The sequence below is a fragment of the Aphelocoma coerulescens genome, chromosome 20, assembly GCF_041296385.1.
Source record: "Aphelocoma coerulescens isolate FSJ_1873_10779 chromosome 20, UR_Acoe_1.0, whole genome shotgun sequence".
NCBI classification, from domain to species: Eukaryota; Metazoa; Chordata; class Aves; order Passeriformes; family Corvidae; genus Aphelocoma; species Aphelocoma coerulescens.
Genome location: NC_091033.1, coordinates 3,501,577 through 3,519,680, shown reverse-complemented (window position 1 = coordinate 3,519,680; position 18,104 = coordinate 3,501,577). Strand labels below are relative to the sequence as shown.

The window sequence follows — 18,104 nt, the reverse complement described above, 5'->3', positions numbered from 1 at the left end:
TTAATTGAGCAAGAGGAGGGGCAGCTTGAAGAGCAGGGAGTGGGGACCATCATCTCAGAGGGTGATTTGTTTGGGGTCATGGACACTGGAGATGCTGGCAGTGCAATACAGAGCACCCCTGGAATGGGATTGGCTCCCATGGGAGCTGTGCTTTGGAGATCCTTAGGCTTCGTCTGCTGAGTTGTCTGCATTTTAAAAATCAAAAATACCCCAAAACATCCCACTTAAAAAAAAAAAGCATCCCCCTATTACATGAGCACGTCTCCTCCTTTTTGTCTTGGGAATCTGATCCCAGCCACTGGAGCTGGGAGTGTGGTCACACTTCCCCTGAGCTGGGACATCCCTCCGAGGCTGGGAAGGAAGCTGCAGTTTGAGCTGGTGGTAGATTAGACAGTAGAGACTGCACACAGGAGAGGGGCTGTGAGTAGCTGATATCAACTCATCTCTGCAACCCTAGGCCCACCATTCTTGTCACTTCTGGCACAGCACAAATCCAGGTTCCCTGTTGCATGGCTTCCAGAGGTTGTGATTCCTCTGGAAAGGCTCAACGAGGTGTGTGTGGGCACATCTGGGGAGTATCAGAGAGATCTGAAATGGGGACAAAGGAAACTGAGAGAAATACTTTGAACAGCATCTTCAGGCATGAGGGGTGAGGAGATGGAGTCAGGAGGCTGGGGTGGTGAGCACAGACACCACGAGCATGACCCTGGGTGCCTGTCCCCAGCTCGGGGCCGTGCAGAGCGGCGTGGGAGCCTTGCGTGACTTCCCCCAGCTCTTATCTTCACCCTCACAACTGTTCCTGGCGTGCTGGGCGGGGAAATGCGTGTCAGTGACTGTCACTGAGCCTTGCCACCTTCTCTTGGTACAGTTGCTGGTGAGAAGAGGGTTCCAGTGATGCCTGGATCGCCTGTGGAAGTGAAGATACAGTCCAGGTCCTCTCCTCCCAACATGCCACCGCTGCCCCCCGTCAACTCCGGCGGCCCCCGGCCCGTGTCCTTCACTCCGACTGCACGTAAGAGCCCAGTAATGCTGCTTTTCCTGGGACCAGCTCTAGCCAGGAGGGAAGGCTCTGCTCAGAGAACTCACCAGGGATGTCTCAGCCAGGGCATGGCGGGTGGTGCTGCCTGGCTGTGAGGGAGGGGGGACTGGGGCTTTCCTGCAGTTCTGTAATGCGTGCAGGACGTAGAACAAGCTGTGTAATCCCCCCTGCCTGCTCCTACCTTGCTCCTGGTGCTGCCTTGAGTCCTTCCCTTTGCAGGTGCAGCCTTGATTTCCACCCTAAACTCCTTAAGAAATTGAATCTTTTATCAGGCCAGCTTCAAGCAAGGCAAGAGCCGGGTTTTCCGCTCTATCTTTTGGAGGAGTTAATTCCCACTCTGCTGTATCTCACTTTGCAGACAGCATTCCTGCAGCTGAGATTAGAAAGTTTTTCTTTTTTTTTTAATTTCCCAGCCTTGAAAATTCCTTGCTGTCCATCCAGATTCTCTTCTCTCCAGCTTCTCTTTATATTCTTTCCTATTAAACCTCAGTCAGTCTTGATCCTGCCCAGCTGTAGCACAGCCTTGCACCCACTTCTTCCAGCTGAGCGTTGCTCAGAGGTGACTCCATGGATGGAAAGGACCTTCAGCCTTTTCTTACAGCCTAGAAAGGGTCTTTTTCTTTCCTTCTTCAGCCAACATTTAAGCTATTTAATGTCTTTTTAAAGGCATTGTTCCAGAGCAAAGCTGCTCTACTTTGTTGGGCATGGAGTTATCTGACCCCCACACATGGCATGTACATATTTTCCACGCTCTCCTCACCCCTTTTCCCTGCACAGAGTGTTCCCTAGCTGGTTCTGCGTTGCTGTGCTGTCCATGACAGTGCCTGGGCTATCTCAGAGTTCCATGCTGGCAGTGGGATTCGGAGATTTCCAGCTCCTGGAGGACACACTCTGATGTGCTGCGTGGTGCTGGCAGCAGCGCTAATCACCGGGTTATCCCGCCAGACACATTGTCCCCATCTTTATGTGCTCAGGCGTTTTTAATGGCTCTCCTTTTGCTCAGGCAGAAAAAGACCATTAGCAAAGTGACAGAAATTAATTTTTCCAATGAGGATGCTTGGCATGCTGTTAAGGGCCAAGAAGTCTGAATCTGCTGATTGCAGATGACTTAATTGCCTCTTTCCAAGACAGATGAGAGATGCGACCTGTGATGAAGTTCATTCTTGCTTTTTCCTTTCTCAGTTGCACCAGAGGCCCTTGGTCACTCGGTGGGTGTGAGACCTGCCCTGTGAAAGCCCATAGCTTGGGCAGGTGAGCTGGAGCAGTTGGAACAAAGCCATGCCTGCCTATGGATCACTAACAGAGGGTTGGGGAAGCAGCGAAACCTTTGACTATGTAGGACCTAAGGCAGAATTTAAGAGTAGCCTTAGATGATGACTTTGTTCCCAGGAATTTTCTCATCCTGCTGCCCCCAAACTAGCAATCCCACTAGTCTTGGTACACTGCCTGACTTGCTCCAGCGCTGTGCTCTCACCTGGAAGTCGAGGTGCCAGCCTGGCTGTGTGGTCTGTGGTGGAGCAGATCCTGGTGATGTGCAGGATCAGATAACTGCCAGCTGCCCTGCGGTGATGCCGTTGGCAGAGGGTCAGGAGGGGTGAGCCCAAAAACACAGAGCGCGGTTACGGGGCTGTGTCTAACGGCAGCCCGACCCCCCTCCGCTTCCGTGGCATCCCCCTGTCCACCAACATCCTCTGCTCCCTCCTTGGCAGCCTCTCCCGAGCGTCCTCCTCAGCCCCAGGGGTGTCTCACAGCCCCTCTTTGTCCTGAGGTATAAATAGAGCCCGTTGCTCTCCCAGGCTTTCATCTGAAAGAATAAGAGGAAGTGAAATAGAGAAAGGGGAAAGCGCCTCAGTTGTGGCTGCCGGAGAGCACGGAGCTGCACAGCCTTTGCTCTTTGAGAGGAGCTTCTCTTGGCAGCTTCGCCCCTATTTATAACCCTTTTATAGTGAAATAAATGCCTTTATGAGTAATTACCAGAGGCCTTGCCTTTCACACAGCTCTGGTGTGCTGTGTGGAGCTGTACCTGTGGGTACATCCTGACGTCCCTGTTGCTTTGCTGCTTTGGGAGTGGGGACAGGAGTTTTTCAGGTTGCTTTGTTCCATAACAAAAGGCATGAGCTCACATTGGCTTTGCACCTCCGTCCTCTCAGTGCTGGCCTTCACCTTCATCTCATCTTCTGTCGTCTGTGAGGGCTTTCACCTCCTGGTTAGCAGGAACCACCTTTGATGGTCTCTTGTAGCCTTATCTTTCCTTGCATCTTAACTGACTCTGGTTAAGTTTCCCTCCTGTGCTCACCACGAAGGTCCAGGTGTGTGGAGCCTTTCCAGCCTCCGACCCTGGCATGCCCCAGAGTGGTTTAACTGTTCACGTACCTCCTGTCTTCTCTGAAAAACCCCTCACTGGATTCATCAGGATTTGATATGATCCTCGTGAAGCTGTAGCAGAAATTTTGGCATCTTTTTTCGCAAGTTTCTGCTCCTCCCACAGGCAAGGGGCAGCTCTGTTAGGTGGTTTCAGGGCTTCTCTGAACACCATCATTTGAAATGGTTTTTATACCTTGTGGCCCCCTTGTCAGCACTTTAAACCATAAGGGATTCAGGGCTGGGTTTTTAAGGATAAACCCAGTGGATCAGCTCTGACTCTTATTTCCAGTTATGTACTTTTCACTCCGAAATTCTGGGTTTATACCGAGCTGGGCCCCCAGTGCACAGCTGCTCATCAGACAAGGCTCGACATTGTGCAACCACAGCGTGGGGATGTCAACAATTTATCCTAATCCCTTGCCGAGTTCCCAAACTTCCAGCCCTTCAGTCTGTTTTGACATGCTCACCACTGACAGGAGGCAAAGTTGCAGATGGGACCAGGCTGGAAAAAACAACTGTGTTTGCGAAACTCCCTGTAAATCCCCAGGGAGGGATGGCAGGCACAGGACAGGATCTGTCAGCCCTCCTCGGGCGAGGTGCAGCCACCTGAGCTGCCCCTCAGCAGCAGCCACCTCCTGGCTGGAGGATGGACCCACTCAAGCACCAGACCACAGGGATGTGCCCATGTGGTGCTCAGCATCGCTTCTGTCTCCCCTTTGCAGTGCCCAACGGAATAAACCATTCCCCCCCGACGCTGAACGGGGCCCCGTCCCCACCCCAGAGATTCAGCAATGGCCCTTCCTCATCCTCCTCCTCCTCACTGACCAACCAGCAGCTCCCAGCCACGTGTGGAGCCCGGCAGCTCAGCAAGCTGAAGCGCTTCCTCACCACCCTGCAGCAGTTTGGGAATGACATTTCACCGGAGATCGGGGAGAAGGTCCGGACCCTCGTCCTGGCACTGGTGGTAAGTCCTGCACCATCCCGGGCTGCCTGGCTTTTCCCAGGTCCTGACACACAGTGTTATCTGTCTGTGTCTTTGCAAGCAGAGCTGGTGGCTGAGCAAGGCTCTGTTTGTGCTTCATGGGCAACTCAGTGACTTCTTTTTCCTTGCCTTTGCTGTGTTTCAAAAAGCTGTTGGTCCAGTGGCTTAGGCATGAGCTTGTGTGCAGCTAAACTTAAAGAAACCTGGAAGGAATTGGGCAAAGCTTTTCTGTAAATCACAGAATCACAGAATGGTTTGATTTGGAAGGGGCCTTAAAGATCACCTCATTCCTAACCCCTGCCATGAGAACACCCTTCAAACCCAAATGGACGTGTCTTGCTGCAGAATTGTATCCAGTGTTTGCAGTTACACAGAATAACTGGGAGAAATGCTGTCCAGTGCAGTAGACATGATACTCCACATGCTTTACAAAGGCATGGAGTGACAGGACAAGAGGGAATGGCTTTAAAGTGAGAAAGAGGAGGTTTGGATTGCATATTAGGAAGAAATCCTTCCCTGTGAGGGTGGGGAGGCCCTGGCACAGGGTGCCCAGAGAAGCTGTGGCTGCCCCTGGATCCCTGGCAGTGCCCAAGGCTGGGTTGAACGGGGCTTGGAGCAGCCTGGGATAGTGGAAGCTGTCCCTGCCTATGGCAGGGGGTGGCACTGGATGGGCTTTAAGGTCCCTCCAACCCAAGCCATTCTGTGACTTTGGACTGAGGCCCTGGAGCCCTGGCCAACTGTGGTCCCGTGGGGCTCCTGCACTGATCTCTGCTTTTTGGCACATTTCTTTTGAGGCTCAGCAGGCACTGAAGGGAGCTAGACTGCAGCAGCCTGGAGCATTTCTGCTTCCAAGGTTGGCAGCAAACCTGAGTCTGTCCATGTCCTCAGGGTCACTCCCAGGGCTCAAGGACTCAATGCAAAATGCTGCTGCTGCTTTTCTATAGCGTATTTAATTGCATGGATGTAGGGTAGTACCTTAGCTTACCCTTTTGGGGAAGGAATGAGAAGTTGTCCAGGTCCCTCTGCCTGTCATTCTCAGCCCGGCTTGTGGTAATTGCTGCAAGAGATGAGTTTGGTACGTGCAGGTTATCAAATGCTACCTGTGCTGGGGTTCTCCAGCCTGAGCAGCCCCGGGGGATGCAGGGCTGGACCAGGAGAGGACCACGGTGAGCAGAAGGCTGATGAGACTCCATGGATAGGTTAGATGAGGAGAATTGAAAGGGAGGAAGGAGAGGAAGGTGTGCAGTTCTGAGCAGCTGGGATTGAAGTCTGACTCTCCACAGCCTGCCCCAGCATGCAGTAGATGCCAGCTGGGTCCTGCTGCCCTGGAGTCAGCCTCTGCCTCCCACCCTGGAGCTGGGAGGGTGCTGGGCCAGGCAGTTCCCACCCCTCTCCTAGTGCAGCATTCCTACCCTGCTGGCCTGAGCCTTCCTGGCTGCATTCAGCAGGATCCAATGCAAACACTGTCAGTCCTGGAGTGGCAGATGCTGTCTCCCTCCCAGTTCTGTTCGTTTGGAGCCATTTCCCACATGTCTAAAAATAAGAACAAATTGCCATTCCATTTCTTAATTTCTTTTCTCAGAACTCAACGGTGACAATCGAGGAATTTCACTGCAAGCTGCAAGAGGCGACCAACTTCCCGCTCCGGCCGTTTGTGATCCCCTTCCTGAAGGTGACGGGGAGCTGCTGGGGCTTGCTGACACTCTGTGTGCCTGCCTGTGCCTCTTGGCAGTGTGACATTGCTGGGAAAGCTCTCCTTGCAAGCACCACAGCAATTCTGCTGGAGTCCAAGACAGACTGCAGAGAGCGTAGCGGTGGCCGTGTGGGACTGGCTGACGTTGTGCCGTGTGCCACATATGTCTGCTTGTGTGCTGGAGATAAAGGAGGCAAACCAAGCTCCATGTGGCAGCTTCTGAGCCTATAATCTTATTTGCAAATGTTCTGATCTAGAATGTTTGAAGTGCTGGCACACAGAGTCTGTCTGGGATGGTTAAATCACAGAATCGCAGAGTGGTTTGGGTTGGAAGGGACTTTAAAGCTCATCTCATTCCAACCCCCTGCCATGGGTAGGGACACCTTCCACTAGACCAGGTTGCTCCAAGCCCTGTCCAAGCTGGCCTTGAGCACTTCCAGGGATGGGGATTCCACAATTTCTCTGGGTAACTAGATGCTGGAAGCACACAGTGCTTTGGATTTTGGGTCCACCAACATCAGGCTCCTGGGAAAATACAGGTAAATCTGACAGTGCAGATACCAGGAGCTGGAGGATCCTGAGCGGGGGTCATGGGCCACAGGTATTATTGCTCTGGGGTATTAATGAAGACCAAACCTTTTGGAACAGCTGGAAACCCCTGCCCTGCTGTAATCCAGCCCCGTGCTTGTTTTCCAGGCCAACCTCCCACTGCTGCAGCGGGAGCTGCTGCACTGTGCCCGTGCTGCCAAGCAAACGCCCTCCCAGTACCTGGCACAGCACGAGCACATCCTGCTCAACACCAACACCACATCTCCTGCTGACTCCTCCGAGCTGCTCATCGAGGTCAATGGCAATGGCAAGAGGCACAGTCCAGACAGGTGAAAACCAGCTTTTGTCACTCTGCTCAGTTGTTGAAGTTGTGACTTTTTTTTTATCTTTGTTGCTGACAAAGCTTTAAGCAGCATCCAGGATCTTATCGCTCCCAACAACTGTTCTGGCTGTTCTAAGACTGCAATGACTGCTCCTACTGCACTGTGAATTCGAGTTGGGTTCCTCTTTCAGGCAGGTTCTGTCCCAGAGGGACTTTTGGGTAGCACTGAAAAGCCTGAGCCAGAGAGCTGAGCAGTTTCCCACCTCCAAGGCAATGAACGGAGGCATTGGCAGGGCTGGGAAGGATGTGCTTCATTTTCACCACGTTTTATTCCAAGATAAAAGTTGTTATGCAATTATGTGGAGCATGCCTCAAATTTATAAAAACTGTGAAATTTTAATTTGGTCATGCTCAGAGAGATGAATCACAACACTCAGGCGTCCTGAACCCTTTTCTTTGACGGGGTCACTTTGTGCATCGCCTCACAAATTGAGCGCATTTGTTTGAGCTCTGCATTTACCCCCGGTAAAATCATTGCTGCCCAAACCCTGCTGATTCCAAATCTGCATCTTTGAGTACGTTTATGGGATGCTAAGGAATGCCTGTCTCTGCTGGTGTGATTGCAGGAGGGAAGACAGCAGCTTTGAGAGGGAGCCGCTGCCGACAGAGCCTCCGGCCAAGAGGGTTTGCACCATCAGCCCCGCGCCCCGGCACAGCCCTGCCCTCACCATCCCCCTGATGAACCCCAGCGGGCAGTTCCACCCCACCCCACCGCCCCTCCAGCACTACACCTTGGAAGATATTGCCACCTCCCACCTCTACAGGGACCCCAGCAAGATGCTGGAGCACAGAGAGATCCGGGACAGGCACGGTGGGCTTGGTGAGAAAGCCTGGAGGGTTGAGCTTTGGTGTTGGTCTCTACTTGGCCGCTCGTACCCAGAGATGTGGGATGCTGGGCATGTCCTCACAGCAGAGTCTTTGCAGGGAGTTCAGAGGAAACAACTGCCTGTGGGAAGTGACAAACTGGAAGATTGAGAGTTTGTATTTCCCTGTGTGAAGGCTGGAGTCACTGAGGATGAGGAGGAAGGACTTGATGTGCGAGTTGAGTGTAGCCAACCCAGCAGGCAGGAAGAGAGGGCAGGGAAATAGACATTAACTTTTCCAAGATCTCCAAAGCAGGAGAGTAGAGATTGACCCCCTGCCCTGTTTCTCCAAGGGATGTGTGGGAGGTGCATGATGCATTTCCAACAGGACAGCGTGAATCACAGGCTCTGAGCTGCTGTGAGTTTATAAAAGGAGAACCAGCTCCACAAGCAGGTCAGAGCTGGAGCCACAAGTGGATTGTAGCACTTCCCAGACAGTGAAGCAGACAGGGATAAAAAAGCACCAGTGTGGAGTTGCCCCTGTAGAGCTGCCACCTTGAGATGTGTTTTAAAATCCGAGCTATGTGGAGCTGGAAAAAAGCTCTTTATTCTTGCTTTGGGGCTGCTTCCCTCTCCATTGATCCATCTAATTCCTCTGTGGCCATGGCTTGTTGCAGGATTGAATGGAGGCTACCAGGACGAGCTGGTGGATCACCGCCTAACAGAGAGGGAGTGGGCGGATGAGTGGAAGCATCTTGATCACGTAAGGAATGGCAGGGAGTGTGGGAAGCTCTGTGGGAAGCAGCAACCCAGTGTTCCACCAGCTCCAGTTGGTGATTTCCTTGTTGTTGGTACCGTATCCAGGCTCTCCTGGTGGCTGGTGCAGGAACAAGCAGGTGGATGGTGGGGAGGGCTGAGAGGAGCTGTAGCACTTTCCTGGCAGGTTTCCTCTGCCCATGGCCAGTGGAAACTAAAATCGGTGTGGATGAAGTGTCTGGAGCTGGGGAGCTTCTCCTGCAGAGCATGTGGCCAGGTGCTGCCATGGCTGGCTGAGCAAGCAAACCCAGCTTTATCCCCACGAGGGTCCTTTCTGCTGCAGCCCTGGCCAGCACAAGTGCACAGATGTGCTAAGTGCAGTCAGGATATGGACTCAGAAAATGAGTAAACCTATCATTACTGTATTTTAAGTTTGGGTTTTTTTTTCCGGAGGTGCTAGCCTTTTATGGACCAAAAAAGGCACCAACAGCAAGACCTGGTGTTTCTGGCAGATTTTATGCTGAGCTTTTTCCTTCTGAGCGAGGCGGCTCATCCAGGCACTTCACTGCTGTTTCCCTTCAAGAGATGGGATTAAAATTTGGCTTTGATCATAAATGCAGAGGGACCTCATGGTCTAAAGCTAATGGGTTTTTGGAGGGGATGGAGGTTCGGGTGGAGCAAAGGCCCTGTAGCTGAATATTTGGAGTGAGGCTGTGACTGTGGAGCACTGGCACCAGGATCATAACCAACCCTAATCCCATAGGAAAGTGGTGGGGTTTTCCTTTTCCACTTCTAGGAGCACGGCCTGGAGGCGTTTAACCACCTCCTGTGTGCGACCCCACCTTGGGGCATGGCACCATCCCAAATCCTGCGAGATCACCCTGGGATGGTCCCTCCACGGTGAAATCCGAGCTGACTGAGGACCATTTCCTCCCGCAGGCCCTGAACTGCATCATGGAGATGGTGGAGAAGACGCGGCGCTCCATGGCGGTGCTGCGGCGCTGCCAGGAGGCCGACAGGGAGGAGCTCAACTACTGGAAGCGGCGCTGCTCCGAGACGGCCGAGCCGCGCAAGGCGGGCGCGGAGCTGCTCAGCCGCCAGCACAGCCCCGCCAGCGCCGACTCCGTGGGCAGCGGTGAGGAGGGGGCTGCCTGCCACAGCTCTGCCAGGCAGAGAGAGAGGATTGATTATGCCAGTTGTGGGATAAGTTTGGTTGGGCGCCGCTTAAGTGTTTTTCTCGAGGCTTTGAAGAGAGGGAACGCAGGGAAGCTCCTGGAAGGAGCTGTTGGCAATAGCTAAAGGCACCTTTGCTCACGGTTGGAAGAGCCTCTTCCTTGTCACTGCTGCCCGAAGTTGATAAATCTGGGGGTGAAAAGGCAGGAGAGAGGTGTTTGTCTCCACCACTCTCCCCCTTCCAGTCCCTCTTGCCTGAAGGATTTTAAATGTCAAGGTTTATTTATTCTAAAAATACCAAAGGCTTTTGTAAGTGTAATAGCTACCTGTGTTAGTAATTCTATTATTTGTATCATGAGTCAACTTTATCAAAGCAGACTATAGTTTCCCCCTCCAGTATGCAGGGGTTTGACCCCATACAAAAAACAAGTCTAAAATGCTGATTTATTTAAATGCAATTCTGATTTCCATCCAAACAAATCTGCTGCAAATCAAGTTCTGGGGAAAAAAACCCCTCCCATTATTCAGTAATAAAAATGGATTTCTTCTAGCAAGAATAAATGTCAATTTGATGTATATTCTACTTGTTTGTACACAAAATATAGAGGGAATCCTCCTGCAAGGAATCCAAGTGCCCCTAGCTCCAGTTGCCACAAAGCCTGAGGAGCAGTGGGTGTGTGTGTGATGGTCTGGGGGGCACAGCCAGCTTTTAGCCCTTCTATATTTAATATATCATGACTAATACACTTCCAGCCCCATGTTGTTAAAGGTGATGTAATTTAAAAATGTTATGTAACTTTGGAACACTGTTGCTTTCTCCCTTTTTGGGACCTAGGGATAATTTTTTGTCTCTGTTGCTCCTGTGAGAAGGTGCAGTTAAGCATCAAGCAGCACCTCCAGGTGTCTGGGAGGACAGTTTGTTCTGTTCAAGCCTTTGAATTGCCCTGGGACTGGGAAGTGCTGTGCTTAATGTAAACTGCTGGTCTACAGATTGATGCTCACAGCCTCTGGACAGTGCAGGAGTTGGATAACATACATTCATAAGCATTGCCTGTTGCTTTAGAGTACCAGGAGATAGGTTATACAGTGTCATAAATTATGCAAGGTGCTAATTGAATGTTGTCATTTATCATCTGAGTGTTTGAGGAATGGCTTTAACCGTAGGGATCCTCTGCTTTGAGTTTTAGCTGGTCAATCCTTCCCTGCCCCGTGACGTCCTGAGGTACCACTGGGCACCTGAGCAGCAGTTGAGTGGGATGAGGCTTTGCCAACCTTTCCCTGTGTCCCTTATTCCAGCAGATTCCCTGCGGGAGTTCAGCAGCAGGTCGGGGACGGGCTACGTCACTGAGGAGATTTGGAAGAAAGCCGGTGAGTGTTTGCGGTGACCCCGGCCGGGCTCCTGCCGGATCGCTCGGGGTAAACACAGATGCTGCGGATTTGCTGTGCAGAAACAGCAGGAGCCCAGCTGCAGGAACGCCCTAGGATGTGCACATCTGGCTGCCAACATCCCCACCCTGCCTTTTCCAAAGGGCTCTGCTCCTCTGTGATGCCAGCGGGGATCCCGTGGGACTGAGCCCGGCCTCGCCGCTCCCGGGAGCGGTCGGGATGCTGATTCTGGCAACGCGCTGCTGGAACTGTGTTTCTGTGGAAGGCTCCCCCACTCCCAGGACGGGTGGGTGAGGCTGCTCTTTCCTTCCAGAAGAAGCTGTGAACGAGGTGAAGCGCCAGGCCATGTCGGAGGTGCAGAAGGCGGTGGCCGAGGCGGAGCAGAAGGCGTTCGAGATGATCGCGTCGGAGCGGGCGCGCATGGAGCAGACCATCGCCGACGCCAAGCGCCAGGCCACCGAGGACGCCTTCCTCGTCATAAACGAGCAGGAGGAGTCCACCGAGGTGAGGTGCCAGGGGACAACCTGGGAAAGGGCTTTCCAAGGCTCACAGTCTCCAGGTCAAGCCTGCAGGTCCCCCACCCCCTTTCATAGAATCGTAGATCTCACACAATGGGTTGGGTTGGAAGAGACCTCAAAGATCATCTCATTCCAAGCCCCTGCCATGGGCAGGGACACCTTCCACTAGACCAGGGTGCTCCAAACTCCATCCAGTCTTCAACACCTTTTCCTTTTGGAAGTCTCTCTCCAACCAACAACTAAAGCAATGCACCAACATCATAAAAAATCCTTTCTAGGTTTTGCTGGCAGGGAGTTCTGCCTAAACAATATCTGTGGACACATGTGTGCGCAGCCACTGGGCACCCTGAGCTGCACCCAGTGTAATGAGCAGGGATTCTGTGGGGTTGAAAGAGGTGTAGAAGCAAAAAGAAAAGGATGCTGGTGCACGCAGCAGTTTAGTTCAGAAATTATGGTGGGGTACTTGATGTTTGCAGAAAAGGAATTGCTGTTTGTGGGCTTGAAAATAGGGCAGGGCAGAAGCTGGGCTGCAGGAGAAGCTCTTGCACATTCCTGGTGGTCTGTACCACACTTGCATGTTGGAAAAGTAGGGATGGCTCTTGGTTTGTCATAGCCAGTGACAGGTGCTGAATGGGTGTCTCAGAGAATCTCTTTCTACTCTTCAGTCATCAATTACCCTCCCTGTTGCTTAATAGGAAGCTCACTTGGTAGAGCTTTTGAGATTTTGGGCAAGGGGAGTCACATGGTTCATTCCTGCACTACCACATCCCATCCATGTGGGCTTTGCTCCATGTTTTAACTTCTCTACACGTGCAAGAGCAGAGGGTTTGTGTCTGTGGAGCAGAAATCTGATGGGACTGTGCTGTTCATGTCTGCTGGGATGTGGGGACAGCAGGTCCATCCCCTCCTGCTGGTGGGTTTCAGCTCAACTGGGCCTCAGGAAGGTTCCATGGCCGGAACCATGGAATAATTAGGTGTCATTCCAGAGAATGATGTCCATACTGCAATTCCCAATTGAATTGCTGAGGGTTGAACGCACCAGTCGATAAACACATGATGGGAGTGGGTGGAACTGCTCAGGAAGCCATGGAAGGAATGAGGCAAGTAGTGATTTCTCCATAGGGGAATAGCAGAGGAGTGTCCTCCTCCTCCAGCTGTGCTGAGGAGCACTCTGGGACCTTGGGAGCTGCTGAGCACCCTCTGTGCAAGCCCCAGAGCCCTTGTCTAAAAGCTGTCCTGTGTTCTGGCCCATCTTGTAACCTTTGCAATACAGTTGAAAAACACTTGAAGTGTAAACAGCTGTGAAGCAGTGACCCAGTTTTCCAAGAACTACCACGGCCTTTGGTAGGGGCTTTTTGGTCACAAGTCCTGCTGCCCCTGGAAGGTGGAGGAGCCGTGGGGACACACAGGCTCTGGAGCAGCTCACTCCGAAGTGAACCAGTCAGGTGCTTCACTGCCAGCCCATAAACCATCACCATGAGCTGGTGGCTCCAGTGCTGAGCCTGGCAGTGGGAATCTGACTGCCCTTCCCCACAACAGGGCTGCCTGGTACAGCCCAGCATCTCCCACCACCCTGCTCCCACAGCTCTCTGCTGGCACTCACAGCAGCTGTGTCCCCACAAAGGCCAGCTCTGACAGGGGCTGCGTTCCCACAGCTGAGCTTGCCCTCCCCAGTGTGTGTTTGCTACGCCCTGGTCCAGCTGCAGGGAAGCTGCTCCGCCGCTCCTTCCCCTCCCCGGAGCAGCTGCAGCCGCCGCTCCGGCGCTGGCCCCTTGCCCCGCGCTCCGAGGGAAGCGGTGGCACGCCGGGAGCCACCAGCTGACACCTCTCCCAGCGGCCAGAGGGGCTTTGCTCCGCTTCCAGATTGAAGCTCGGGCTCTGGCAGTGCTTCCACCTGGCTGGGAGGCTTTCAAATGAGCATTTGCTTTTCCAAATTGGCCTGCTCCAACCTCTTGTGCAGCGAGGCAGGGTGCGGAGCAAATGGTGCCTGTGCAGCACGCCGTGATCCCCGCGGAGAGTGCTTGGCTGGGAGCGAGACCAAAATAGAGCTGCTTAAAACAGGAACTAAAAAGGCCCAATAGCAGCATCTGCAGTGTGTTTTTCAGTCCATGCCTGCTGTTTCCTCTTCATTCGGGTGGGTCTAGGGGAGAGGATGTGCCTGGAGCAGTGTGACAGCGGCTGTGGGCAAAGAGCAGTGTGCGTTAGTTGGGAAAGAGCAGGAATTAATGGATTGCTCATTTTAATATTCCCAAATCTGGGCCTGAGGGGATGAACAGTCCCCTCCAGAGCTGAGTCAGCACCATCCTGCAGCACTTAGGAAAACTAAACCCCTTTCAAGCGCGGTGTCTTTGGTCTTGCAGAGCTGCTGGAACTGCGGCCGCAAGGCCAGCGAGACGTGCAGCGGCTGCAACATCGCCCGGTACTGCGGCTCCTTCTGCCAGCACAAGGACTGGGAGAGGCACCACCGCATCTGTGGGCAAGGCCTGCATGGCCAGAGCAAGCCCCTGGCCCTGCCCACGGGCCGGGTGGCAGCAGCAGCCAAGAGCCTCGATGGCATCCCCAGCCCGGCCCTCGAGAAGACCTCGGCGACCACCTCGCGCTCCTCCACCCCGGCATCCGTGACAGCCATAGACACGAACGGACTCTAGGAGGGAGGGTTTGCTTCACTCCCCTGGATGAGTTCCCTGGGGTTTTTTTAAGCTGAAATACGCCCCACAGCAACTGTTGTCACTTGACATATTTGTCACAATCATGCTGCCTCCTCGGAGCGCTGACACTCCAGCTTTGCCCTCTCATCCTGCCTTTTCCTTTGTGGCTCGTGAACTGGGGTGAGCCTCGCCTGCAGCATCTCTCTGCTCCTCTCAGGGGGACACCAGAGCGTCATCAGGGCCTGGGGGACACTGGGCACCTGCTCAGGGGACCTGGATTTGGGGAAGAGCACTGGCACATGCTGGAGATGCTGAGAGTGTGGTGCCCAAGCAGGGAGCCCTGTCCTTGTGGCATGCTCAGGCTCGCTCCCCAGGGTGTCAGAGCCACCACTGCCTCCTTCAGCCACCTTTCCTCCATAACATCCATCGGTTTTTGATTCATCCCAGACAGCTGTGCCTCAGGTGGCCGTGCCCAGCTGGCTGTTGCTGTGAACAGACCAGAGCCAATTTCCCAGCAGGAGCATTTCATCCTCTGTGCAATGGCAAAAGCTGAGCCCACTTCTCCTGCCTCCAGGCTGGCAGCTGAGGGTTGCAGAGAGGGAGGAGAGGATTTGTCTGCTCTAAGACAAGTGGCAGTGGCAGGGAGGTACTGCTGGATGGCCTGGATTTCATCCTGCTCTGTGGTGAGACAGTTGGTGTTTCCTGGGTGGGGTCTGTGCGGGGGGAACACGTGCAGAGCAGAGCTGGGCTGGGTGCAGGTGCCCTTTCCACCTGGGGGCTGTTGTTTTGCTGTGCAGAAAGCGTTTGGTTTTTTCACTGCCTGGAAGCTGCTGGTTTGGGAGTTGCTGCTGTTGTTTTTGAGCCCAGGGACTCTCACTGGTGCGAGGGGTTATTTACAGCCAGCACTCTCCACACACATCGGCCAAAGTGGTAAAAGACAGGCAGCACTGGGTGTCCTGTGTCCATCCTTACCCCAGCCCCAGGGGGTTCCTGCGGTGCTGCAGCCAGAGATGCCCAGGGCTGTGCCTCCACCTTCGGAGATTGTCCCAAAGCAAGGTTCCGTGGGGCTGCGGGCACAGCCTGGGGAGATGTGGCCACAGCAGAGCCCCTGCTGTGGTGTGCAAGGAGGGGCTGCAGGGACTCAGGGCAGTGCAGGCTGTGCTCAGCACAGCCCTGTGTCACAGAGGATGGCAGTGGCACAGCCCGTGGGATGGGGGGGACGTGCCCTCCAGGCGCCGCTCCCAGCTCCCACAGCCACACACAGGGGCTCTAGAAATCCATCTCTTCAGCAGAGCCGTGTTTCCCTGACTGTGTGTGCGAGTGCTGGGCTGGAGCCCAATGAGGCGAGTAATTCCCAAATTATTTTTGATCACTTTTTCAGTTGGAATAATGGAGCTGTAACGAGTCGTCACGGCGCTGCTGGGGGTGAGCGGGGGACCTGCTGCTCCAGCCCTGGCTCCTTGGGAAGGCTCCTTGGGAAGCTGCTTTTGTGGGATAGAGCTGGTGATTCCCTGTCTGCAAGGTTTTATTAAAAAGCCACGAGGTCTCCTGCTGTTGCAGACAGCTCCAGTGGCCCTGGGGATGTGTCCCCTGTGTCCCTAGGAATCGGTGCTGGAGCCCAGCTTGAGGCAGCTCCCAGTGGGGGTGGCACTGGAGCCACCCTGACCTGCAGCAGCCTGTCCTCGGGGTGTTCACCCCAGGGCCTTAGGAAGGGATTTCCTGCCCTAAGGGGACAGGGACACATTTGGAGCAGCCTCAGGTCAATCCCATGTGCTTGTGACATCCCCTCCTCACCTGCAGCCCCTCCTCGTGCTGTGGGTCCATGGTGACAGTGGCAAGGTGGGGTGGGAAGGGGAAGCAGGGCAGGGCTGGAAGGACTTGCATGTAAATAGATTGTCTTCCATAATTCTCATGCGACGTTGATGGCTGTGTATTAAAATTAACCCCGGTGTAAATGAATGAAATACTAACAGTCATGATTAGAATGATTGCTTCTTTTTTTTTTTGTTGTTGGGTTGTTTGGTTTTTTTTAAACATGGAATGATAAATGTGAACTTGGGGTGTGGGAAGACATTGGGTTGAGGTTTCTATTTTTTTTTTTTTTGACATTTAATTCTGTAATAGAAATTTGTTACTTCATTCCTGTGCATAACTTATTTAATGTCCTGTATAAAGGAACCCAAACTGTTACAGATGTATTTAGTTTGTTCTACTCCAAAGTAGTCAATAAAAAGACTATATTCATCCTCCAGCTCCCCCTTCTCTCTGGGAAGGGGCAGAGGTTTTCAGCAGTGCTCAGAGGTTTTTGGGGAACTCTGCCACACCGTGGCTTTGGCCTTGGCCAGGGGACTTTTAGGGACAAAAATTGCCTCCCCCGTGGTGGTGATGCTGTGGGCAAAGCCTGGGAGCAGTGCAGGCAGAGCTGGAGTTCAGCCCCATCTTTGGTGCTGTTGGATGTCTTTGAGTTTATAGTTCAATGTGTTGTTTCCTGAGCTTCTTATAAGTGATTTTTTTATGTGAGCACAGAGCAGCCTGCAGGGTGCTGGCACAGCTGGCTGCCACTGCCGGCCCTGTGCCCCCGGGGATGCCCCCTGCACACGGCTTCACCTGAGGATTTTGGTCTCCAGGCTGCTGCAGACATTAATCCGGTGGTGAAGAAACCCAAAACCGAGGAGTAAACCCCACACGGAGCTGGGGAGGCAGCTCAGGAGTCCCAAACCAGTGCCTGCTGCAGCTCTGCCTCTGTGGCTGCCCCAGGTGCCCTCTGTAACCCCCCTGGTTGTGCCCTGGCACAGCTCGTCCCTTACTGATGGCCCACGGTCCTGCCGTGGCTCCAGCACATCCCGGGATCCCTTGGATGTCATTCCCAGGGGCAGGATTGTGGCCCTGGGCCCAGCAGCTGCCCCTGCACGGGGCTGGAGCCACTTCTGCTGCCCCGTGATCACAGCAAGTCATGGCTTTGGCCAGGGACAGCAGCGGGGTTTGAGGATCAGGTAAATAATTGGGCATTTGGAGGATGGGTCCCCATGGGACCAGGGATGGGCTCTGCTCCCCCTGCCCTGGGAGGGGCAGTTGTGGTTTGGCTCCTGAGCCTGCCCTGGGCTGGGATCTGGCAGTGCCCAGCTGAGCTGGCAGCAGCAGCTGCTGTTCCTCCCCTCTTCCAGCCAGGAGCACCCCTGATCCCATCTCTGCTGGTTGCTCCTGGCAGCAGCCAGGTCCCCCCCAGCACCCCAAACCCAGGAAGCTTCTGCTGGAGCAAAACAAGCACCCTAAAACCCAACAACCCTTCCTGTGGTGTCACCCCCTGGAGCCAGGGGTGACACCGTGTCAGACCCACCCAGCACAGAGGTGTCCCCAGGCTGGAGCTGCACCCACTGCCCCTTCAGCCACAGATTTTAGTGACTGCACCCAGGGATTGGGGGAGAAACACTCGAATGTTTCTGGTGGAACAGCACCCAGAGGGAGTGGGAAAAGAGCTTGGGGGGGTGGTAGCAGGTCCCAGGTGAGTGAGGATTGAGGGTGCAGGCACCCATGGTGCCCCACACTGGTGCTGGGGACAGGCAGGGGCACAAGGATGATGTTTTCCATGCCAGGAGGGTCCCTCCTGTGCCCTGGCAGTCCCTCCACGCTGGTTGTGACAGTGCATTTTTCCCTGGCTCAGCAGAGGATCTGCTGCTGCAGCAGCACCAAGGAAAGCCCCAGTGCAAGCCATGGAGCAGCTGGGATCTTCTCCAGCCTTCCCCCCTCCTTTAGTGTCCCCTACCCCAGACCCCTCCCCATTAACTCAGCTCCACCTCTGGCAGCACTGCCC

At 53.9% G+C, this 18,104-nt stretch overlaps 1 protein-coding gene across 7 annotated transcripts in view; it reads left to right on the top strand.

Moving 5' to 3' along the window:
• The window catches only part of CBFA2T2 (CBFA2/RUNX1 partner transcriptional co-repressor 2), a 60,149-nt gene extending 42,422 nt beyond the window's left edge, over positions 1-17,727 (top strand). For 6 of the 7 annotated variants that reach the window (XM_069034167.1, XM_069034170.1, XM_069034169.1 and 3 more), the window contains 10 exons: positions 869-1,012; positions 4,126-4,367; positions 5,968-6,057; positions 6,775-6,956; positions 7,576-7,829; positions 8,490-8,575; positions 9,508-9,703; positions 11,038-11,109; positions 11,441-11,631; positions 14,006-17,727. In XM_069034167.1, the coding sequence (XP_068890268.1) occupies positions 869-1,012; positions 4,126-4,367; positions 5,968-6,057; positions 6,775-6,956; positions 7,576-7,829; positions 8,490-8,575; positions 9,508-9,703; positions 11,038-11,109; positions 11,441-11,631; positions 14,006-14,293 (1,745 nt within the window). In that variant the 3' untranslated portion in view covers positions 14,294-17,727. The remainder of the gene's footprint in view (positions 1-868; positions 1,013-4,125; positions 4,368-5,967; positions 6,058-6,774; positions 6,957-7,575; positions 7,830-8,489; positions 8,576-9,507; positions 9,704-11,037; positions 11,110-11,440; positions 11,632-14,005) is intronic. The other variant, XM_069034168.1, reaches the window with a different exon arrangement.
• The last annotated feature ends 377 nt before the right edge of the window (positions 17,728-18,104 follow it).